The sequence below is a fragment of the Crinia signifera genome, chromosome 19, assembly GCF_055691185.1.
Source record: "Crinia signifera chromosome 19, ASM5569118v1, whole genome shotgun sequence".
Classification (NCBI taxonomy): Eukaryota; Metazoa; Chordata; class Amphibia; order Anura; family Myobatrachidae; genus Crinia; species Crinia signifera.
In genome coordinates this window covers 144,207,764-144,232,411 of record NC_139226.1, presented here as the reverse complement: position 1 = coordinate 144,232,411, position 24,648 = coordinate 144,207,764, and the positions used below count along the sequence as shown (strand labels likewise).

The window sequence follows — 24,648 nt, the reverse complement described above, 5'->3', positions numbered from 1 at the left end:
GTGATCCCTCTAAGCTTCTTTTGCAGGGTGACGCACCCTGCACATTTTTTAAACCTCAAAATGCACCCTGCGCTTTTTGTGTGTGGCACTGTGCGCTCTTAGGCTATCCCCCTCGCGCTATCCCCCTCTGTGAAACTTTCGGTGTCTGCCATCATGTGTAATGGCTATTATGGTGTTTGCCATCATATGTTATGGGCAGGGACGTGCAGTAGGGAGGCAGAGCTGTCATCTTACATATACTGTGAAATAAATATCTTCTTGACATTTTTTTAATAATCTATGTAGTGAGACGATGTGCGGGAGGCTACGAGGCAGTGGGATCTGTGCCTCCCACTGACAATTACAAGCTGTCAGCAGCGGGGGGGCGGGGCTAAATTACAGGGACAAAAAGAGGCTGAGAAGCCCATTGAAAAGCAGTGAGGAAGCGGCACCTACACATTTGCTTCAGTGACAGGGACATGCCTTCAGCCCACATCAAAGCACACCCCTGTCACTGAGACAGATGTGATAGGACAGCGGATCAGGCTGTCACACACCGACAGCCTGTATCCGCTGTCACTGAGTCTGCAGTGCACGGACAAGTGGTCACTGTGCTGGCGTCTGCTATATTACAGACAGCGCTGTCCGGGAACCCTGCAGCGCCAACCCTTCCCCATTTGTCCCCGCATACTGTGCTGACGGCCGCCGCTGCTCTCGTCAAGCTCTATGACAGACAGCGGCGCCGGGGATCCCTGCAGCACTCACCCGTCCCCTCCTTCCTAGTTTTTCCCTGCATACTGTGCTGACGGCCGCCGCTGCTCTTGCCAAGCTCTATGACAGGCAGTGGTGCCGGGGAACCCTGCAGCGCCACCCTTGCCCTCCTTCCCAGTTTGTCCCTGCATACTATTACTTTGCTCTTACTGAGCTTTGGCTCCTCCCACTATCTACAACAGGGGTGGGGAACCTCCGGCCCGCGGGCCGGATACGGCCCCCGCACCCAGTATGTCCGGCCCGCCTGCCCGTCCGTCTATATTACTGTGCCGCCCGCCTGCCCGTCTATATTACTGTGAAGTACAGCCACCCGCACTAATTTATCAGCCGCCCGCCCGCCTATATCAAATACCAGCCGCCCGCACGGATAATCTGGACGGCTGCTGCTGCTGCCGCCGGGGAGACTTGAGGAGGACGCGCCCGCCAATCACAGTGGCTGTGGAAGTGATGCGCCGGCAGTGATTGGCGGGCGTGATGCGGGCTGTAGGGAGGGGGACTCATGAGGTTTGGGATGCGCGGGCGGGAGCATCGGAGTTCAAAGTCTGTCAGAGACTGTACAGCGGCCGCAGCAGCAGCAGCCATCACGCTGTGCTGCCACAGCTAAATCAGTATAAACTTGAAAAGGTAAATACCGCTCCTCTCACCCTCCCTTCCCCAGTGACTGACAGATCCAGGGGTTGTCATTTACCCCTGGATTCACCCCCAAACAGGTTTATGTAATTATGTCTGATTATCATAATCAGACATAATCACATTAACCTGTTTGGGGGTGACCCCCCTCCCCCCTTCCTCCACACTGTCACTTTTTATGAATAAATGACAACACCTGGATCTGTAAGTCATCCATTTCTCCCTCACAATGCTGGACATTAATTAGCCAGCCCTGGTGTCTCTGCCCACATGTATATGTCGCTGCCCTTGTGTATAATGCCCACAGGTATATGTCGCTGGCCATGTGTATAATGCCCACATTTATATGTCGCTGCCCGTGTGTATAATGCCCACATTTATATACCGCTGCCCGTGTGTATAATGCCCACATGTATATGTTGCTGCCCGTGTGTATAATGCCCACATTTATATACCGCTGCCCGTGTGTATAATGCCCACATGTATATGTCGCTGCCCGTGTGAATAATGCCCACATTTATATACTGCTGCCCGTGTGTATAATGCCCACATGTATATGTCGCTGCCCGTGTGTATAATGCCCACATGTATATGTCGCTGCCCGTGTGTATAATGCCCACATTTATATACTGCTGCCCGTGTGTATAATGCCCACATGTATATGCTGCTGCCCGTGTGTATAATGCCCACATGTATATGCTGCTGCCCGTGTGTATAATGCCCACATTTATATACTGCTGCCCATGTGTATAATGCCCACATGTATATGCTGCTGCCCGTGTGTATAATGCCCACATGTATATGCTGCTGCCCGTGTGTATAATGCCCACGTGTATATGCCGCTGCCCTGTGTATAATGCCCACGTGTATATGCCGCTGCCCGTGTGTATAATGCCCACGTGTATATGCTGCTGCCCGTGTGTATAATGCCCACATGTATATGCTGCTGCCCATGTGTATAATGCCCACGTGTATATGCCGCTGCCCTGTGTATAATGCCCACGTGTATATGCCGCTGCCCGTGTGTATAATGCCCACGTGTATATGCCGCTGCCCTGTGTATAATGCCCACGTGTATATGCCGCTGCCCGTGTGTATAATGCCCACATGTATATGCTGCTGCCCGTGTGTATAATGCCCACGTGTATATGCCGCTGCCCTGTGTATAATGCCCACGTGTATATGCCGCTGCCCTGTGTATAATGCCCACATGTATTTTTAAGTCGATAATTTTGATATGGCCCCCGACGGGTTTTCAAATTTTCCAAATGGCCCTCGGTAGAAAAAAGGTTCCCCAGCCCTGATCTACAAGTACCGGCAGCCAGGGTGACGGGCCTCCGTGCGCCTGCAGCCACTGTCATGGATGTTGGCAGGGAGGTGAGGAAGCTGACCCGACACACAGTACAGCCGCACAGCTGTCCCACGCTGACTGCCTAACCACGGACAGCTCCGCCTCCTGCCTTTCTACACTACGCCAACGGTAAAGATATATGGGCATGGGTAGGGCGATGGATGTATATACTGTAAGGCTATTTTGGGGAGGGAAAATGATAAATGATAGGCAACAGGTGTGTGAGGTTTTTTTTTATGTATGGGGGGTGTGTGTGTGTACAAAATTGTAATACAGTGTGTATTTTGGGGTGTACAGTATATATACTGTATATATCATCATTGGGGATGTCTTGCTCTGCCAGCCTGTTGCTCACCACCCCCAATCTTTGCTCCTATGCTGAAAGTGGCAAATATTTTAAATGTGATGCAGGCCGGCAGCCTATCAGAGCTCGCAGACCAGTAGCCACAATTAGTGATTGTCCGCCAGACTCTGAGCTCCGATTGGCTCATGACCTGGCACTCCCATATTTCAAATATCCACCAGTCACAGCGCCTCTGCATAATGTGACATGGGCATTACGGTGTGCGTCATAATGTGACATGGGCATTACAGTTTGCGTCATAATGTGACATGGGCATTACGGTGTGCGTCATAATGTGACATGGGCATTACGGTGTGCGTCATAATGTGACATGGGCATTACGGTGTGTGGTATAATGTGGGGTGGAGAGGAACTGATAACAAAAGAATCAGGTAGGGGCACAGATTCTAGAGCTGGGTTGCAAATAGCTGCAGTACAGAGAAAAAGGGGGGTGTCAATCCCCAATAACAGAATACACAAAAGAAAACAAATAGACTGCGCTAACATTAAACATAAAATGGTAAATATTTAAATAAAGGCAAGTAACCTTCATAAAATATTGGGTCTTTAATAGGTAGACTAAAATATATTAGCAGCACATTCTAGAACAATTCACTAGTAAAAACAAGAATAATATAGTAGGGTGTGCAATGTAAATGGGGGGGGGGGGGGCAATGAAGCCTAGTGAAAAAGTGACTGGAAAAAATGTGTTTATATCATGTCCATACGGTACCGTATTAGAAATGACCAGCTAGATTTTAGATAGTAGAGGCCCGTTGTGATCCGTTCCTATTCTGCCTCAGCTTGAAAGGGACCTGGATGGCAGGGAAAATCTTCCAGCTTGGCTTTAAGGAGTGTGCGGCCTCCTGTTGTTTTTTAGTGCCAAAGATGTATAGCATGGGATGGATCCAGGTAATCTCCCACTGTGGTCGCCTATAGTAGGTTAGGAGGCTGGTCTGGTCTCTCAGGGCTTATAGTAGCTGTGGTGATATTAGCATAGGTTTCCAGTCACTTGTAACAATCCACCAACGCGTTTCGCTCTGTGGTAGAGCTTTTTCAAGGTGTTACCTTTAAAGCGTCTTGCGGAAATGTAGCAGGCATGTCACTGAACAGAGGAAGCAATACTCAGATGGCAACACTGCACCTGCCATAGGGCTAGGGAAGTTCTGATGGTGCCACTAATGGCGCCATGTAAGGATGTACCAAGTGGGCACCTCAGTCCCTGCACATTTGGACAAATAGATGTACAACAGGGAAGGGCTTTATAACGGCATTAGTATAAAGTTGTATACACGTCTGCAGTATTAGGGTAAAATGTAATAGGGTGAGGGAATCAGAAAGTGAGAGATTTGGTAAGAAGTCTCCAATTTTATTAAAGTGGCAATCATTTACACTGCAATATCAAACTTGTTTTGCAGTGTAAATGATTGCCGCTTTAAAACAACTGGGTGGAGCAGAGCGATGAGCGTAACACAGTGTGATCACATCATCAACGCCGGTCCCATGGTCAAGGGGGGTAGGCAACCCTGGAATAATGGCTCTCGCCACAACATCAGCCATATGCAGTATAGTTGCCTGTGGTAATCTTGCCCTTGAACACAGCATTCTCTATTGTTCTAGCTGTGAGGTCACGGCTGAGCTACAGCTGCAGTTCTGAGAAGTATCCTCTGTAATGAGTAAATGACTCCTCACTGACAGAGAGATGGTGGATCTGAGGCCTGGCGGAGCAGGCTGCCCTCCTCGCTGGATACGTGGCCATACTGGATTATTGCTGCATTGGCTTGTTCAGGGATGGGTTTGTTGCACGCAGATTATAAGACAGCAGAAATGGATTGCATGGCACAATTAACCTGTTCTGAGCCGAAATGCCATCTGACTCCTTATAGCAATGTCAGTAACCTTGGAAACAGACATTGCAGCCCATAGTTTGTTTCCATGGTTACAGGTATTGCTATGGAGTGTGGGATATTTACATCTCTGCAAATGGCAGCCCCAAAACTATCTGAGACTTTGAGTGCTGATTTCAGGTACAAGTCCTGTTCCTGCTCATATAGATTTTAATTGGGCAAAATCATTTACTTGCATTTTTGTGCGGCGGTCAGACAAGCAACAAGAGTTTGCCACTGAAATGAATGAAGGAGGTGATTCTGTACTGGCTCAGTGCAGGGTTTCTTGACGCCAAAGGCAAGCTTCAGCCCAGCGCCCCTATTACCTCCAGTGCTGGCTTCCCTGCCCCGCCTTACCTGTGTAATAAATCCTATTGCCTTGTCCTGGAAAAATGACTTAGATCTCAGCAGCTCAGGCCACTTCCATAAAGCAGGAACTACAGTACACAGTATTGGAGACTCCAATCCCAGGATTCAAATCCATGCCAAATCCCGGGATCAGCCACCCGAGTTTCTAGTGTATACTGTATACTCTGACAATGCAATACGTCATTCTCTATTGTAAATTCAGGACACAAGCCCCATCTAGTGGTTAATACTTAGAATTGCACTAAATAATTGTCAGTGATTCAGATAAACATTAATAAACATTCCTAATTATCCAGTCCACTGCCTAAAGCTGGGTACACATATACAGTATACAATCGTCGGGCCGTTCTTCCGTTCTGGGTCTGACGGCCGTTCAATTGTATATGTGTGTACGCTGTCCCGACTCCGTCTGTACGAGCGATGAATGGCCAAAAAACGGTCTTGTACGTCCATACTCGGTCGGTTGAAGGTTCAGTGCTGTTTAATGTTCATCTGACAGGACGGTGCCCATATCGGAACAAAAGGGCAGTGTGTACGCATGTTCGATCGATATGCTGGCTGTTCTTGCGACTATACTGCCAAAGCTGGAACACCCATGTGGGCGTTCCGTAGCTGCATGATCTCTCCTACAGCACAGGAACCTTAAGCAGAATTATCCTGTGATGGTTCTCTAATGAGTCTTAAATAAACACTGTTATCACTGCGTGTCTGGCCCTGCAAGTATAGACGCTGACTAGTCGCAATATAAATAAAGAAGACGTATCACAGAGTCTATGTGTTTTCTGTCTCTGTGTGTTCCGTCTATGGACAAACAGAAGGCAGAGCGGTACCCGGGCAGCTACTATGGTTGCATCCTCTGAGCCCCTGCATCCCTGCTGCCTACATGTAGCCATGGTCTGTTTTATCAGTTGACAATGGTCCAAGTTGTTGTTATAAATCATAGTAATTCCTGAAAGGTTGCTAGACTGTTGGGAGCCGGCCGAGCACTGTAAATCTTCCAGTTTTATTGCCCTATGAACATATGCAGCCAGGGCAGCCGAGAGAGGGGGGGAGCGGGTACAAATTACCGGGGCCCAGGCTTGCTGGGGGGGCCCCACAGGGGCCCTGGTCCGACCCTTCCCTTCCCCCTCCCTCCCTCCCGGGTAGCAACAGCAGCACACACTTCTATAGCATGTGCTGTGCTGACAGCAGGCTCAGCATGAGTGTCTCGCTGACAGCGTGAGTGGTCATGCTGTGCCTGCTGTCAGCACAGCACATGCTATAGGTGTGTGCTGCTGCTGAAATTACAGTTTTTAGAGTTTTCTTTCACCCTCCTTTAAACATTTTGGGGGCGTGGCCTAAGTGCGGTAGGTGCCCACACCTCCCACACTTAGGCCACGCCTCAACATTTTTACCGGGGCCCAGCATTCCTCTCGGCTGCCCTGTATGCAGCAGTGACTGCTGTAGATCCTCCACTAAAGTCACATTATCTCCAACGGCAAAGGATTACAACGGTTTTGTTTTAAAAAAGCAGAAAAATACAAAGCAGCTTACACTATGCTGGAATCAGCCGGCATTCCTCTGACCCCCGGCATCCGTGCTGCCTACTCCGCTCCACCGTCACTGCACCACTGTCACTGGCGGGTTTTCCACGACTATGGAAACCGGGGCAGCCTGCGTCCTGACTGTACGGTCGCCTAAGACAGTGAGGAGGGGGCAAGATATAATTTTATTTTGGCACTCACCCATATGCAGCAGCACAGTGTGACTACTCTCGCGCCCGAGCATCTGCAATAGGCTCCCGCGTCCTCCTCACTGTCTCAGGCGCCCGGGTACCGCTCTGCCTTCTGACCGTCCATAGATGGAACACAGACCATAGACTACTGTACGGGTGAGGAGACAGTGAGGAGGACGCGGGAGCCTGTTGCGGATGCTCGGGTGCGGGAGTAGTCACACTCTGCTGCTGCTGCTGCATATGGGTGAGTGCCGAAATAAAATGATACCTTGCCCTCTCCTCACTGTCTCAGGCGCCCGTACAGTTGGGACACAGGCTGCCCTGGTTCCCATAGTCGTGGAGCGCCCGCAAGTGACAGTGGTGCAGCGACGGTGGAGCGGAGTGGGCAGCACAGATGCCGGGGGTCAGAGTAAAGCCGGCTGATATAAGATGTAAGGTTGGGGGTGCGTTTGTGAAGCAGCTACTCTAAAGGGTAAGTATCCCTTAGGAATGAAGATAAAAAGAAAAAAAATAAAGAAAAAAAAAGTAGCGCTAGTACACCAATGAACATTCACAATATTTAATAACACCTAAAATCCATTCCTATAAATGCCACCAGTTACCACCTAGACTCCAATATTGTCCAAGATGTGACTCTAGATCAGGGCTGGGCAACACCGGCCTTTCAGATGTTGATGAACTATACATCCCAGCATGCCTTGCATCAGTTTCAGCATGGCCACATAGCAAAACTAATGCAAAGCATCCTGGGATGTGTAGTTCATTAACATCTGGAGGGCCGGTGTTGCCCAGCCCTGCTCTAGATGGAATAAATGAATCCCCACGTAGTGGTCACCAATTGATGCTGGTGTGGTGAAGGTGGGTGAATATTATAGTTACCACAGTTGGAATCACCAGGAGGAATGCATAGCAGCAATGTCTCTCCAAGATGGGTGAGGTTATGGAGAGTCCAATTGCAATGGAGTGATGGAGTGCGTGGTGAGTAGTCGCTGAAGGCGGCTGGTCCAGATCCAAGAGGAAAACAAGTGCTGGGGGCAATGTACAGGGCTTACTCCTACACAGGCAGGGTCACACTCACAGCAGCTGGTCACACAGGCAGGGTCACGCTAACAACAGGCTGTCACACAGGCAGGGTCACACTCACAACAGCTGGTCACACAGGCAGGGTCACGCTAACAACAGGCTGTCACACAGGCAGGGTCACACTCACAGCAGACGGTAAAACAGGCAGGGTCACACTCACAGCAGACGGTAACACAGGCAGGGTCACGCTAACAACAGGCTGTCACACAGGCAGGGTCACACTCACAGCAGACGGTAAAACAGGCAGGGTCCCACTCACAGCAGACGTTAGCCAACAGGCTGTCACACAGGCAGGGTCCCACTCACAGCAGGCGGTAACACAGGCAGGGTCACACTCACAGCAGCTGGTCACACAGGCAGGGTCACGCTAACAACAGGCTGTCACACAGGCAGGGTCACGCTCACAGCAGCTGGTCAAACAGGCAGGGTCACACTCACAGCAGACGGTAACACAGGCAGGGTCACACTCACAGCAGCTGGTCACACAGGCATGGTCACGCTAACAACAGGCTGTCACACAGGCAAGGTCACGCTCACAGCAGCTGGTCACACAAGCAGGGTCACACTCACAGCAGCTGGTCACACAGGCAGGGTCACGCTAACAACAGGCTGTCACACAGGCAGGGTCACACTCACAGCAGACGGTAACACAGGCAGGGTCACACTCACAGCAGACGGTAACACAGACAGGGTCACGCTAACAACAGGCTGTCACACAGGTAGGGTCACACTCACAGCAGCTGGTCACACAGGCAGGGTCCCACTCACAGCAGGCGGTAACACAGGCAGGGTCACACTCAGAGCAGACGGTAACACAGGCAGGGTCACGCTAACAACAGGCTGTCACACAGGCAGGGTCACACTCACAGCAGGCGGTAACACAGGCAGGGTCACACACACAGCAGGCTGTCTCACTTACAGAAGGCTGTCCAGGGGTGCAAGTAGAATTCTCTTCTTAGTACTGATAGCACGTGCTATGGGCGTGATCACATGAGAATAGGGGAGTGGCTACACAATAGGGGCATGGCCACATTAGGCCACACACCGTAATGCCTATTGCATATTATGCCAAATTTTGTAATGCCCATTGCATATTATAATACAGTTATGCTGCAATTTTATGCCACACACGCACAATATGCCCCTTACAAATTGTACCCATAGTGACCTCTATTTAACCACTGCCAGGGGTTTCTTGGCAAAAGATGCAGCTTTCTGCATGTTCTTCTGCCAGCATTCCCATCACTTGCTTGTAACGCAATACACACAGGTAACGTGATACACAAAGTGGCGTAAATATAAATGTTGTGCCCCCCCCCCCCCATGGCAATTTAGTGCTACTTTTACACCTAAAGCCCCCTGTTGTGCAGCTTACACACAAAACGCCCCCACTGGTGCTTCTTATACAGATAATGCCCCTAGTAGGACTTACCACCCTGCATGCTCATTGCCAGATGTTTCATGCTCGATGCCGTGGGGTTACAAAATTATTGGCAGCCATGATCTGAAATAGTCAGATGGAAGGGACAGCAGAGATCTGTTGGACTGCGCGCAGGCTTCTGTACCCTTAGGGGTAGATTTACTTCTAGAAATGGAAAGAGGTGATGTTGCCCATAACAATAAATCAGATTCTATCACTTTCTAGGATGCAATAGAAATATGATAGACAGAATCTGATAAGTTGCTAGGGGCAACTTCACCTCTTTGGTAAATGAACCCCTTACTTACCAGCAGCATTGGAAGTGGAGCTCTGTCTGTAAGGGCAGTGATTCCCAACCACAGGCCCCGAGTGTCCAGTAACACAGACTGACGCCTGTATGAGAGTTGGGATCCCCTGGTGTAGGATGAAGAGGTCAGCCACCAATACGAACCCTGTCTGTACCACCGCAGTCTTCCATAGGGAATTAGGGGGTGGGAGACACTCACAATGAAGAGGACCCAATGGGGGAGCATGTAACATACAGCCCCAGATAGGCACGGTAAATACAAAAAAAAAAAAATTATTAAAACTTTATTTTACAAATTTCCTCATTTGATGAAAGGTAACCAAGCACCTGCTTTATCTCTTTATATTTTACATAAAATATACAATCCTTTTATTGGCACAGTTATCCAGTGGATATACATACATTATATACACACAATGAAATGAAAGTACAAATCAAAGCATTAAGGAGCAGCAGATGTCACCCAGATATCCAGTACGGTTTTGGAGAATGTACTGGAAGTGCCACAGATGCAGCACTTAAAGTCTAACATCCTGCAAACTACTACCCCGGACCCAGGAGCGCTGGTTCTCTAGTACAGGCCTGGCAAATTTTACGGCTCTCCAACTCTTGTGAAACTACATATCCCAGCATGCCCTGTGCCACAGTTTTACTATTCTCAAATGGCAAAACTGGCAGGGCATGCTGGGACTTGTAGTTTTACAGAAACTGGTGCCACAGATTGGCTAGGCCTGCTCTAGATTGTCAGTCTCTGTATAACCAGGTCGAGGACAGACTGGAATTTTGGTGAAGGCAAATCGTAATCTCAGATCCAGACATGACACAAGAGTCGGAAAGAGCATTAAAAATGTCACTGTTCCGATAAACTAATCCAAACCTGCAAAGCCTTCTGGTCCTAACAAAACAGGTTCCCACAATGGTTGTAAAAAGTGAAACAGCTAAAACATGCTGGACAAGAAGCGCACAGTTATAAAGTCTTCCATCAACTTCCTGTGAACCTGTTGGTGCGTTTCACTGTATTCAATTATTTTTCATCAGGACCGACACAATCGCATTATAAAAGAAAACTTTACCTAACTTGTGTACGGTCTAATGATTAATCCCAGGGGGATAGAAACAATGCAGACGTAATACCTGAGTTCCAATGTTCTGTTTTTTTCTCGGTGATGTTATCAAGCTGGGATAATTTATCTTATGGGATAACCACCACGCAATCACAGAAGTTACAGTGAATTAATGTTGGAATTAGGTCCGTTATCTCTTACCATGCATATTAAATGATGGTGCAGAGAGGGGCTAATCTACGGACATAACAGTTCCTGAAATTAAACGTAATAAGGTGCTGAGCTAATAGGATTATAATGTTTCACTTCCCGCTGAGTTGGGATCTTATTCGCTCTTTACATCACCCTTTATTTTTGCATTTGTTCTCTCGGCCTCCAGCTTTTTGCATAGATCGTGCGGCCCGTTTCCTTCCATAGCGGATGGGTTCTTGTAGGAGCCGCCTATCTTATCCCAGAGAGTAAAATACTGGCCGTAGTTATAGTCAAAAAACAGGTGATGGTCGGTGTGATGGGCAGCGCCATTAATGATATCCTCAAGGTACTTAGGAACGCGGTAATCTCCATCGTGAATTGATACAGTCCAGATGTTTACAAAGATGTAGAGGCCCAGATAGGTTATCTTGTGTAAGGGGAAGATAAAGGGGTAGATGTGATAGGGCAAGCTTTGTAAAAAGCCATCGAGGGGGTGAAACGCGTGGCTGGCGAACGGAGTGGTCACTTTCCAGGTGTGATGAGGCTTGTGGACCGTCTGCAAGATAGAATATACAATACACTAGATGTAGGCATCTTATGGATCTTTAGCTTCTGCAGAACTACTAGTTCCAGCATGTCCTGTGCAGGGGTGTGCATGGGAAAATCAACAGTCTGATGCTACAATCTTTCTTGAAGAGTATAATGGGGACTAATCTACACCAACCTCCTACTACATCACTGACCGTCCTCTTCCTCCTGCACCCTTCACTCCATTGGCCTATGTGGAACAGGTGTTTCCTGGTTAATTCTTTGTTTCTACCTCTATTCTCCTCATCTCCTAATTAATGGTCTTCCCTCCTGTAACTCTCTCCCTAGTGCCTAACTCCAGCCTCCTCTCCCCTTAACCTCCCAACCCTTACGGCCTCTCCTGTAACCTAACCCTCCCGCTAGTGCCTAACACTAACCTCCACTCACCGTAACCCTCCCGATACTGCCCAACCCTAACCTCCACTCCCCGAAACCTAACCCTCTCGCTACTGCCCAACCCTAACCTCCTCCCCCCTTAACCTCCCACTACTGCCCAACCCTAACCTCCTCTCCCCTTAACCTCCCACTACTGCCCAACCCTTACGGCCTCTCCTGTAACCTAACCCTCCCACTAGTGGCTAACACGAACCGCCACTCACTGTAACCCTCCCGCTACTGCCCAACCCTAACCTCCACTCCCCGTAACCTAACCCTCCCACTACTGCCCAATCCTAACCTCCACTCACCGTAATCTAACCCTCCCGCTACTGCCCAACCCTAACCTCCTCTCCCCTTAACCTCCCAATACTGCCCAACCCTTACGGCTTCTCCTGTAACCTAACCCTCCCACTACTGCCCAACCCTAACCTCCACTCCCCGTAACCTAACCCTCCCGCTACTGCTCAACCCTAACCTCCCTCCCCATAACCGAACCCTCTCCCTAGTGCCTAACCCTAACCTCCCTCCCCATAACCGAACCCTCTCCCTAGTGTCTAACCCTAACCTCCTCTCCCCTTAACCTGCCACTACTGCCCAACCCTTACGGCCTCTCCTGTAACCTAACCCTCCCGCTAGTGGCTAACACTAATCTCCGCTCACCGTAACCTAACCCTCTTCCTATTGCTTAACCCTAACCTCCACTCACCGTAACCCTCCAGCTACTGCCCAACCCTAATCTCCACTCCCCGTAACCTAACCCTCCCGATACTGCCCAACCCTAACCTCCACTCCCCGTAACCTAACCCACCCGCTAGTGCCTAACACTAACCTCCACTCACCGTAACCCTCCCGCTACTGCCCAACCCTAACCTCCACTCCCCGTAACCCTCCAGCTAACCCTCCCGCTACTGCCCAACCCTAACCTCCACTCCCCGTAACCTAACCCTCCCGCTACTGCCCAACCCTAACCTCCACTCCCCGTAACTTAACCCTCCCGCTACTGCCCAACCCTAAGCTCCACTCCCCGTAACCTAACCCTCCCGCTAGTGCCCAACCCTAACCTCCACTCACCGTAACCTAACCCTCCCGCTACTGCTCAACCCTAACCTCCACTCCCCGTAACCTAACCCTAACCTCCCTCCCCATAACCTGCCACTACTGCCCAACCCTTACGGCCTCTCACCGTAACCTAACCCCCTCCCTAATGCCTAACCCTAACCTCCACTCACTGTAACCCTCTTCCTATTGCTTAACCCTAACCTCCACTCACCGTAACCCTCCCGCTACTGCCCAACCCTAACCTCCACTCCCCGTAACCTAACCCTCCCGCTACTGCCCAACCTCCACTCCCCGTAACCTAACCCTCCCGCTACTGCTCAACCCTAACCTCCACTCCCCGTAACCTAACCCTCCTGCTACTGGCCAACCCTAACCTCCACTCCCCGTAACCTAACCCTCCCGCTACTGCCCAACCCTAACCTCCACTGCCCGTAACCTAACCCTCCCGCTACTGCCCAACCCTAACCTCCACTCACCGTAATCTAACCCTCCCGCTACTGCCCAACCCTAACCTCCACTCCCCGTAACCTAACCTTCCCGCTACTGCCCAACCCTAACCTCCACTCACCGTAATCTAACCCTCTTCCTACTGCTCAACCCTAACCCTCTCCCTAGTGCCTGTCTCTAACCACCTCTCCCTGTAACCTAACCCTGTCCCTACTGCCCAACCCTAACCACCCCTCCCCATAACCGAACCCTCTCCCTAGTGCCTAACCCTAACCTCCTCTCCCCTTAACCTCCCACTACTGCCCAACCCTAACCTCCACTCACTGTAACCTAACCCTCCCGCTACAGCCCAACCCTAACCTCCACTCCCCGTAACCTAACCCCCTCCCTAGTGCCTAACCCTAAACTCCTCTCCCACTAATCTAACTATACCACTAGTGCCTAACCCTGGTGTCAGTCCACGGTCTACATTGTAAATTCCAACATTATGAGAGCACCATTTAAAAAAAAACATTTTTAGTTTTCTTTACAGACGGAGCGGCGCTCTGACCTGCACAGACGGAGCGGCGCTCTGACCTGCACAGACGGAGCGGCGCTCTGACCTGCACAGACGGAGCGGCGCTCTGACCTGCACAGACGGAGCGGCGCTCTGTCCTGTTGAGTTCAGTAACTCTATCCTGAAGAAGTGTGTGCTTATCACTATGGGAACATAAGGCAGTCAGGAACTATCCCTGGAAGGTTTCTATTATGCATGGGTTTCTTACAGAGCCTTGGGCAGCCAGGGACAGCTGAGCTCTGCTTCTACAGGACGGACATTTACTCCGATGTCACCTGCGCTGTTAGCACACGCAGTGCCCCTAAGCCGCAGACTGACTGACACGCTGCGGCCATATGGGGGGCGATGGCAGGAAGCCGCTGCATGGGAGTGCTGATCTTCCGTCACAGGTTACGCAGGTGGCCGATGCAGCATTTCAGCACAGCAGCTGCTGTACTTACTGCGCCCATCTCTGACCCAAGCCTTATAAAGAGGGTACCAGTTCAGATTTACCTGCGGGCAGGGGTAGGGATTGTTGCTTGGGGATACAATAGCTAATTCAAAGTTATTTTTTAAAATTAATTTAAGGAGTAAGTAAGAGGGAACAGCACAATAAATAAGCAGTAATGTGTAATATACAAGCGTCGTTCTCTACCTTATAAATCAGTTTGTGATGTAGGAATCGGTGGATCCAGTAAATGCACATGTCCGTGAAGAAGAGGAAGGAGAACATACTGAAAATGACCCCGAACCAGCCTACAAAATAACCAATAATCAGCAACAATATAGGCATCAGATTCTACTTCTTATTCAGCACCTTCTAGAAAAGAATCATATAATCTGCTTGGTTCCCATAGCAACATCTCCTCTTCATAGACCGCCCATCTTAGTCAATACACCCCACAAGCTCTAGGTCAACATAATATGGTCGACATGGTCAAAAAGTCAAACGAGCAATATGTCAATAGCCGTCACATGAAAAGGTTGACTTTAGTTTTTTACTTTTTTCCCTACCTTTTTGGACTTTACCAACTAAGATGCTGACTGACGGTAAAGTGTGCAGCGGACGCGGGACTATTTGTCTACAGCAAAAAGATAGACAACCATTAGTTAGACAAGCAAAAAGGTCGACATGCCAAAAGGTCGACATGGGGTTTTTCCACTGTTTTTTTACCCAAATGTCGACACATTCGACATGGACACAGTTTGAAGTGAACCGCTTCGCTCGCAATGCTTCGGGCACGGCGCCTCGCTGCGCTCGGCACACTATTTTATTCTCCCACCACGCCCTAGTGGATGGTAGGGCATGAAATACCGCCTGTCGGCACATGTCGGCTCAAAAAACCAGTGGAAAACCCCATGTCGACCTTTTGACTGTCGACCTAATGGCATGTCGAACTAATGGTGTCGACCTAATGGTTGTCTATATTTTTGCTGTAGATAAATAGTCTGGATACTGTGTGCAGCGAGGTACGTGGCCTGAGCCATGTTGTCAACATTGATATAAAAAGCGTGAAAACTTTCCGTCCACTTTTTCCCAGCGTCGACCTTGCGTGTGTCAACCAATTGACAGTCGGTCTGTCTGTGAGCTATACCACACCCGGGAGGGGAGGTCAGACTACAGGAGGGGAGGTTCAGGGGTTACTTAGCAAAATGACAGTCATGATGCAGCTGTCAGTATCTGACCGTCAGGGTCCCAGACTCAACCATAAAATATAGCAAACAGCGCCAGCTGGCACACAGGCGCTCCACCTGACGGGGATGCACGAGCCTCACACGCACGTGCGTCCCTGTCCCTCAGCGGTGGAATCCCTGCCCGTCTCTGCTTCAGGGAGGGTTGGGGGGATGCCACGGAGAGTGGCAGGGACGCCACGGATAGCGTCTCGTGCGCGTGTGCTCCCTTCCGGCGTCTGGTGCTACATCTGTATCTTGTCCCACATGGCTCTTGTTTTCACAAGAATTCTAATTCTCCATAAATAAAGTGACCCAGCGGGGGGGGGGGGGGGGGGGGGGGGGGGGGGGGGGGGGGGGGGGGAAACATCACGCATAGGTCAGAGAGTGTTCCCCGTATGTGTCTGTGAGGGGCGATATGTGTGGTGCAATGATAGTGTTACCGTAGGGGGAACTGTCAATGTTGTCATAGAGCTGACTATATCCCCGGACTTCGGCAAAGAATAGGGCGACTGTTGGAATGCTGATCCACGGCATGGACTTCACCGAGAAGACAATCTCTCGCCGGACTTGGTTCTAGAGAGAGAAAGGAAACAGATCAGATTATACGAGGTACTACGGCGCCTTTCACGCACCAATCCTCTGATTTCATGTGGTCTTCAGCTGCTGTTTGTCCCTAAATGTTTCCACTTTCTAATATCTCTTACAGTAGAGATGAAATGCCAGGAACCATCTTATAGCGAAGGGGGCATCCTACCACTGTACCGCACACAGGTGGCATCCTACCACTGTACCATGCACAGGTGGCATCCTACCACTGTACCGCACAAAGGTGGCATCCTACCACTGTACCGCGCAAAGGTGGCATCCTACCACAGTACCGCACAAAGGTGGCATCCTACCACTGTACCACGCAAAGCTGGGTCCTATAACGGAAATTGCCATTACTTTAGACACAACCATCTGCAGCCTGACCAGTGAGCTCCTCACCTCCAGGAACTGCGGGTGCTTCATCAAAGAGTGGTCAAACACAAAATAGTAACTGAGACCCCCAAAGAGGAAGTAAATGATGAGAGCCCCCAGATTGGTGACCACGAAGAGGCTGATGAGCTGGCGGAAGGGATCATCCTCGCTCCAAGAACTTGAGTAGACGTAGGGGGTGAATAAGTAATAGTCTGCAGCATTTAGTACCAAATCCATTGTAGCATCTGAAAGCGAAGAGCAGAAATTACGCACTGGCTCACATTGCACGTGCACCTCACACCTCATCTGTGCCTCTCCCCACAACTCATCTGCGCCTCTACCATCTCATCTGTGCCTCTACCACATTATCTGTGCCTCTACCACCTTATCCCCACCCACACCTCAGCTGCACCTCTACCACCTTATCCCCGCCCACACCTCATCTGTGCCTCTACCACCTTATCTGCGCCTCTACCACCTTATCCCCACCCACACCTCATCTGCGCCTCTACCACCTCATCTGTGCCTCTACCACCTTATCTGCGCCTCTACCACCTTATCCCCACCCACACCTCATCTGTGCCTCTACCACCTTATCTGCGCCTCTACCACCTTATCCCCGCCCACACCTCATCTGTGCCTCTACCACCTTATCTGCGCCTCTACCACCTTATCCCCACCCACACCTCATCTGCGCCTCTACCACCTCATCTGTGCCTCTACCACCTTATCTGCGCCTCTACCACCTTATCCCCACCCACACCTCATCTGTGCCTCTCCCCACAACTCATCTGCGCCTCTACCACCTCATCTGTGCCTCTATCACCTTATCCCCACCCACACCTCATCTGTGCCTCTCCCCACAACTCATCTGCGCCTCTACCACCTTATCCCCACCCACACCTCATCTGCGCCTCTACCACCTCATCTGTGCCTCTATCACCTTATCCCCACCCACACCTCATCTGTGCCTCTCCCCACAACTCATCTGCGCCTCTACCATCTCATCTGTGCCTCTACCACATTATCTGTGCCTCTACCACCTTATCCCCACCCACACCTCATCTGCACCTCTACCACCTCATCTGTGCCTCTACCACCTTATCCCCACCCACACCTCATCTGCGCCTCTACCACCTTATCCCCGCCCACACCTCATCTGTGCCTCTACCACCTTATCTGCGCCTCTACCACCTTATCCCCACCCACACCTCATCTGCGCCTCTACCACCTCATCTGTGCCTCTACCACCTTATCCCCACCCACACCTCATCTGTGCCTCTCCCCACAACTTATCTGCGCCTCTACCACCTTATCCCCGCCCACACCTCATCTGTGCCTCTACCACCTTATCTGCGCCTCTACCACCTTATCCCCACCCACACCTCATCTGCGCCTCTACCACCTCATCTGTGCCTCTACCACCTTATCTCCGCCCACATCTCATCTGTGCCTCTCCCCACAACTCATCTGCGCCTCTACCACCTTATCCCCGCCCACACCTCATCTGTGCCTCTACCACCTTATCCCCACCCACACCTCATCTGCGCCTCTACCACCTCATCTGTGCCTCTACCACCTTATCCCCACCCACACCTCATCTGTGCCTCTCCCCACAACTCATCTGCGCCTCTACCACCTTATCCCCGCCCACACCTCATCTGTGCCTCTACCACCTTATCCCCACCCACACCTCATCTGTGCCTCTACCACCTTATCTGTGCCTCTACCACCTTATCCCCACCCACACCACCTGTGCCTCTCCCCACAACTCATCTGCGCCTCTACCACCTCATCTGTGCCTTTACCACCTTATCCCCACCCACACCTCATCTGTGCCTCTCCCCACAACTCATCTGCGCCTCTACCACCTTATCCCCACCCACACCTCATCTGTGCCTCTACCACCTTATCTCCTCCCACACCTCATCTGTGCTTCTACCACCTTATCTCCTCCCACACCTCATCTGCACCTCTACCACCTTATCCCCACCCACACCTCATCTGTGCCTCTACCACCTTATCTCCTCCCACACCTCATCTGTGCTTCTACCACCTTATCTCCTCCCACACCTCATCTGCACCTCTACCACCTTATCTCGCCCACACCTCATCTGCACCTCCGCCACTTCATCTCTATGTCCCCTTGTTACCTATCTGCCCGTTAGTTTTGTTTCCCCCTCATTACCAATCCTCCTCCCTGTGTCCTCCCGTTTCCTGTGTGTGTGTTTCCCGGGCCTGTGCCCCTCCCCTCCGATACCTGTCTGCTCCCCGGCCTGTGTCGTCCCCTCCATTACATCTCTGTTCCCTGTCCTGTGTCCCCCTATTACCTATCCATTCCCTGGACTGTGTCGTCCCCTTTACCTGTCAATTAGCTGGTTTGTGCCCCCCTTACCTGTCCATTCCCTGGTCTGTGCTCCCCCCACCGATTACCTGTCCATTCCCTAGTCTGCCCCTCCACCCATTACCTGTTTGTTCCCCAGATTGTGTACCTCCATTACCTGTCCGTGCCCCGGTCTGTGCCCCTCCCTTCCATCACCAGTGCGCTCCCCGTCCTGTGTTGTCCCCTCCATTACCTGTCCGTGCCCCGGTCTGTGCCCCTCCCTTCCATCACCAGTGCGCTCCCCGTCCTGTGTTGTCCCCTCCATTACCTGTCCGTGCCCCGGTCTGTGCCCCTCCCTTCCATCACCAGTGCGCTCCCCGTCCTGTGTTGTCCCCTCCATTACCTGTCCGTGCCCCGGTCTGTGCCCCTCCCTTCCATCACCAGTGCGCTCCCCGTCCTGTGTTGTCCCCTCCATTACCTGTCCGTGCCCCGGTCTGTGCCCCTCCCTTCCATCACCAGTGCGCTCCCCGTCCTGTGTTGTCCCCTCCATTACCTGTCCGTGCCCCGGTCTGTGCCCCTCCCTTCCATCACCAGTGCGCTCCCCGTCCTGTGTTGTCCCCTCCATTACCTGTCCGTGCCCCAGTCTGTGCCCCTCCCTTCCATCACCAGTGCGCTCCCCGTCCTGTGTTGTCCCCTCCATTACCTGTCCGTGCCCCGGTCTGTGCCCCTCCCTTCCATCACCAGTGCGCTCCCCGTCCTGTGTTGTCCCCTCCATTACCTATCCGTGCCCCGGTCTGTGCCCCTCCCTTCCATCACCAGTGCGCTCCCCGTCCTGTGTTGTCCCCTCCATTACCTGTCTTTTTCCCGGCCTGTGTCCCCTCTGTTCCCTGTCCATTCCCAGGTCTGTGTCCCTCCCCCCCCCCCTTTACCTGTCCGATATCCTCAATCTGCCTCTCTCCCCGTTACCTTTTTGTTCCCCCAGTTACCTGTTTGTTCTCCGGTCTGTATCTCCGTTACCTGCACGTTCCCCGGTCTGTGTCCCCCCGTTACCTGTTACATTCCCTGGTCTGTGCCCCCTCCAATATCTGTTCATTCCCCGGTCCGTGTACCCCCCCTTACCAGTCTGTTCTCTGGTCTTTGCCCCCTTCATTACCTGTCTGATCTCCAACCTGTGTCCCCTCCATAACCTGTCCATTCCTCAACCTGTGTCCCCTCCATAACCTGTCCATTCCTCAACCTGTGTCCCATCCATTAGCTGCCCATTCCCTGCTGGGCTGATCCCCAGCTTAAGTCCTTTGTTACCTGTCCATTCCGCGGTCAGTGGCCCCCCTGTTCCCTGTCCAATCCCTGGTCTATGCAACCCCCGTTGCCTTGGCTGTCCGTACCCCGGCTGTGTCCCCCTTCCTTTACCTGTCCATTCCCCAGCCTGTGTCCCCGTTACCTGTCCACCCACTGGTCTGTATCACCCCCGTTGCCTTGGCTGTCCATACCCCGGCCTATGTCCCCCTCCCGTTACCTGTATGTCCCCTGGTTACCTGTCTGTTCCCCGGCCTGTGTCCCCTCCCGTTACCTGTCCATCCCCAGCCTGTGTCCCCCTCCCGTTACCTATCCCTTCCCCAGCCTGTGCCCCCACCCCCCGTTACCTGTCCACCCACTGGTCTGTATCACCCCCGTTGCCTTGCCTGTCCATACCCCGGCCTATGTCCCTCTCCCGTTACCTGTATGTCCCCTGGCCTGTGTCCCCCGGTTACCTGTCTGTTCCCCGGCCTGTGTCCCCTCCCGTTACCTGTCCACCCCCTTGCCTGTGCCCCCCTACCGTTACCTGTCCATCCCCAGCCTGTGTCCCCCTCCCGTTACCTGTCCGTCCCCAGCCTGTGTCCCCCTTCCGTTACCTTTCTGTTTCCCGGCCTGTGTCCCCCTCCCATTACCTGTCCGCCCCCAGCCTGTGTCCCCGGTTACCTGTCCGTTCCCCGGCCTGTGTCCCCGGTTACCTGTCCACCCACTGGTCTGTATCACCCCCGTTGCCTTGCCTGTCCATACCCCGGCCTATGTCCCCCTTCCGTTACCTGTATGTCCCCTGGCCTGTGTCCCCCGGTTACCTGTCTGTTCCCCGGCCAGTGTCCCCCGGTTACCTGTCTGTTCCCCGGCCTGTGTCCCCTCCCGTTACCTGTCCACCCCCTTGCCTGTGCCCCCCTACCGTTACCTGTCCATCCCCAGCCTGTGTCCCCCTCCCGTTACCTGTCCGTCCCCAGCCTGTGTCCCCCTTCCGTTACCTTTCTGTTCCCCGGCCTGTGTCCCCCTCCCATTACCTGTCCGCCCCCAGCCTGTGTCCCCGGTTACCTGTCCGTTCCCCGGCCTGTGTCCCCGGTTACCTGTCCACCCACTGGTCTGTATCACCCCCGTTGCCTTGCCTGTCCATACCCCGGCCTATGTCCCCCTTCCGTTACCTGTCCGTTCCCCGGCCTGTGTCCCCTCCCGTTACCTGTCCGTTCCCCGGCCTGTGTCCCCTCCCGTTACCTGTCCACCCCCTTGCCTGTGCCCCCCTCCCGTTACCTGTCCATCCCCAGCCTGTGTCCCCTCCCGTTACCTGTCCACCCCCTTGCCTGTGTCCCCCTCCCGTTACCTATCCGTTTCCTCGGCCTGTGTCCCCCTCCCGTTACCTATCCCTTCCCCAGCCTGTGCCACCACCCCCCGTTACCTGTCCACCCACCGGTCCATATTACCCCCTTCACCTGTCCATCCCCAGCCTGTGTCCCCCTCCCGTTACCTGTCCGTCCCCAGCCTGTGTCCCCCTCCCGTTACCTTTCTGTTCCCCGGCCTGTGTCCCCCTCCCATTACCTGTCCGCCCCCAGCCTGTGTCCCCGGTTACCTGTCCGTTCCCCAGCCTGTGTCCCCGGTTACCTGTCCGTTCCCCAGCCTGTGTCCCCCTCCCGTTAACTGTCCGTTTCCTCGGCCTGTGTCCCTCTCCCGTTAACTGTCCCTTCCCCAGCCTGTGCCCCCACCCCCCGTTACCTGTCCACCCACCGGTCCGTATCACCCCCTTCACCTGTCCATCCCCAGCCTGTGTCCCCCTCCCGTTACCTGTCCGTCCCCAGCCTGTGTCCCCCTCCCGTTACCTTTCTGTTCCCCGGCCTGTGTCCCCCTCCCTGTGTCCCCGGTTACCTGTCCGTTCCCCAGCCTGTGTCCCCGGTTACCTGTCCGTTCCCCAGCCTGTGTCCCCCTCCCGTTAACTGTCCGCCCCCAGCCTGTGTCCCCGGTTACCTGTCCGTTCCCCGGCCTGTGTCCCTGGTTACCTGTCATTTCCCCAGCCTGTGGCCTCTGTTACCTGTCCATTCCCCGGCATGTGTCCCCCCGTTACCTGTCCGTTCCCCAGCCTGTGTCCCCGGTTACCTGTCTGTTTCCCGGCATGTGTCCCCCGTTACCTGTCCTTTCCCCGGCCTGTGTCCCCCTCCCATTACCTGTCTGTTTCCCGGCATGTGTCCCCCGTTACCGGTCCTTTCCCTGGCCTGTGTTCCCCTTCCGTTACCTGTCCTTTCCCCGGCTTGAGTCCCCCTCCCGTTACCTGTCCGTTCCCCAGCCTGTGTCCCCCTCCCGTTACCTGTCCATGCCCAGCCAGTGTCCCCCGTTACCTGTCCGTTCCCCGGCCTGTGTCCCCGGTTACCTGTCCGTTCCCCGGCCTGTGTCCCCGGTTACCTGTCCGTTCCCCGTCCATTCCCCGTTACCTGTCCGCCCCCAGCCTGTGTCCCCCGTTACCTGTCCGCCCCCAGCCTGTGTCCCCCCGTTACCTGTCCGTTCCCCAGCCTGTGTCCCCCGTTACCTGTCCGTTCCCCAGCCTGTGTCCCCCTCCCGTTACCTGTCCATGCCCAGCCTGTGTCCCCCGTTACCTGTCCGTTCCCCGGCCTGTGTCCCCGGTTACCTGTCCGTTCCCCGGCCTGTGTCCCCCGTTACCCGTCCGCCCCCAGCCTGTGTCCCCCGTTAGCCGTCCGCCCCCAGCCTGTGTCCCCCGTTAGCTGTCCGCCCCCAGCCTGTGTCCCCCGTTAGCTGTCCGCCCCCAGCCTGTGTCCCCCGTTACCTGTCCGTTCCCCGGCATGTGTCCCCCGTCACCTGTCCGTTCCCCGGCCTGTGTCCCCCGTTACCTGTCCATGCCCAGCCTGTGTCCCCCGTTACCTGTCCGTTCCCCAGCCTGTGTCCCCCGTTACCTGTCCGCCCCCAGCCTGTGTCCCCCCAGTTACCTGTCCGCCCCCAGCCTGTGTCCCCCCAGTTACCTGTCCGTCCGTATCTCTGTCCGCGATGTCCCGGCAGGTGCGAGTGACAGAAGGCGTGGCCCGGAGCTGCTGAGAACGCGATGAGGGGCGGAGTCAGATGGACTGATGTGACGTCACGATCCGTACCACTGGCGAGACCGGCAACAAATCCAGTCACGTGACTGTAAGTAAGCCACTGATTGGCAGAACTCCCGTCTCCTGTCACCCTGGGATACACCCCTTGTTATAGCTCAGGCGCCGAAGATGAAGGAAAGGCGGGCAGAGGGCGTGGTCGGCAGGGTCCTCTTACGTGAACAGAGAAAGTGTCGCTAGGGGAGGGGCTCATTACCGGGCGTGGGCGCGGCGAGAGAGTATTGGGCGTGGCTACGTGTATGAGTGACAGGAACAAGGATGGCACAATGAAAATATGTGATGTTGCACATAGCAACCAATAAAATGCTCTCTATATCAGAATCTGATTGGTTGCTATGAGCAACATCACCTGTTTGGTAAATGTACCTGCATGTGTGAAGGAAGTGCATGATATGTCAGTGCAGCTCCTCAGCAGCTGGTCCGGATCTGAGCCGGATTCCAGCAAACTCCATGCTGTCCTGATTGGCGTTCACAGGGGACGTGCAAGTGTCTGGCCGTTTTGTTGAGGACGTGCCAGTGCCATTGGGGTCACGGGTGTGACGTGTGACAGTGTGGGGTGTGACGTGTGACAGTGTTGGACACTTTGTTTGGGGTGTGCCAGCATTGAGCAGTTCATTGGGGGCAGCATGCCAGTGTCGGGGCACTTTGATGGAGGTCATTGTCCTGTGTTGGAGAACTTCGTTTTGGGCATGATGGCGTCGGGGCACTTATTTGGAGGCGTACCAGCTTGGGGGCACTTTGTTGGGGGGGTGCAGACTAGGGTGGAGTGAAAAAGATGAAATTGAGATATTCAGTATCGGCGAGTGTGGAAAAGCGTTTCGCTCTGAGTAAATATCTTCCGTTCTGGCAAAAGGCCTAAAGTTTAGCTTTTTAGATGAAAATAACGAAACATATGAAGATGCTCCGATCTAGTTATATTATGTCAGGACGTCTCAGAGTGGTTCATTAATATACTTTAGCATAGTAAAAAGAGTACGAGCTTGTCCTACTGCAAAGTGACTGACTGGCGGGAGAAAAAAACCCGTTTTCATGGTAACAATTGTGAATAATATATTGTGTTTTCACCTGAAATTGTTTTGTTTTTCTGGAGATGATGCTCTGGAATTGAAGTGACCAAGAAAAAAAACTTGGGTAAAAAAATCAGGGTAAATCCCAGTGGCGTATCTAGCGCAAGTCAG

At 52.9% G+C, this 24,648-nt stretch overlaps 1 protein-coding gene across 1 annotated transcript; it reads right to left on the bottom strand.

The window, feature by feature from the left end:
- Positions 1-10,121: 10,121 nt before the first annotated feature.
- SC5D (sterol-C5-desaturase) lies at positions 10,122-23,498 on the bottom strand. Its single transcript, XM_083163584.1, has 5 exons — positions 23,339-23,498; positions 16,778-16,995; positions 16,231-16,363; positions 14,772-14,872; positions 10,122-11,665 (listed from the first exon to the last, which is right to left on the bottom strand). The coding sequence occupies exons 2-5, from the start codon at positions 16,985-16,987 to the stop codon at positions 11,243-11,245; spliced, it is 867 nt and encodes a 288-aa protein (XP_083019710.1). The 5' UTR covers positions 16,988-16,995; positions 23,339-23,498; the 3' UTR covers positions 10,122-11,242.
- Positions 23,499-24,648: the final 1,150 nt, after the last annotated feature.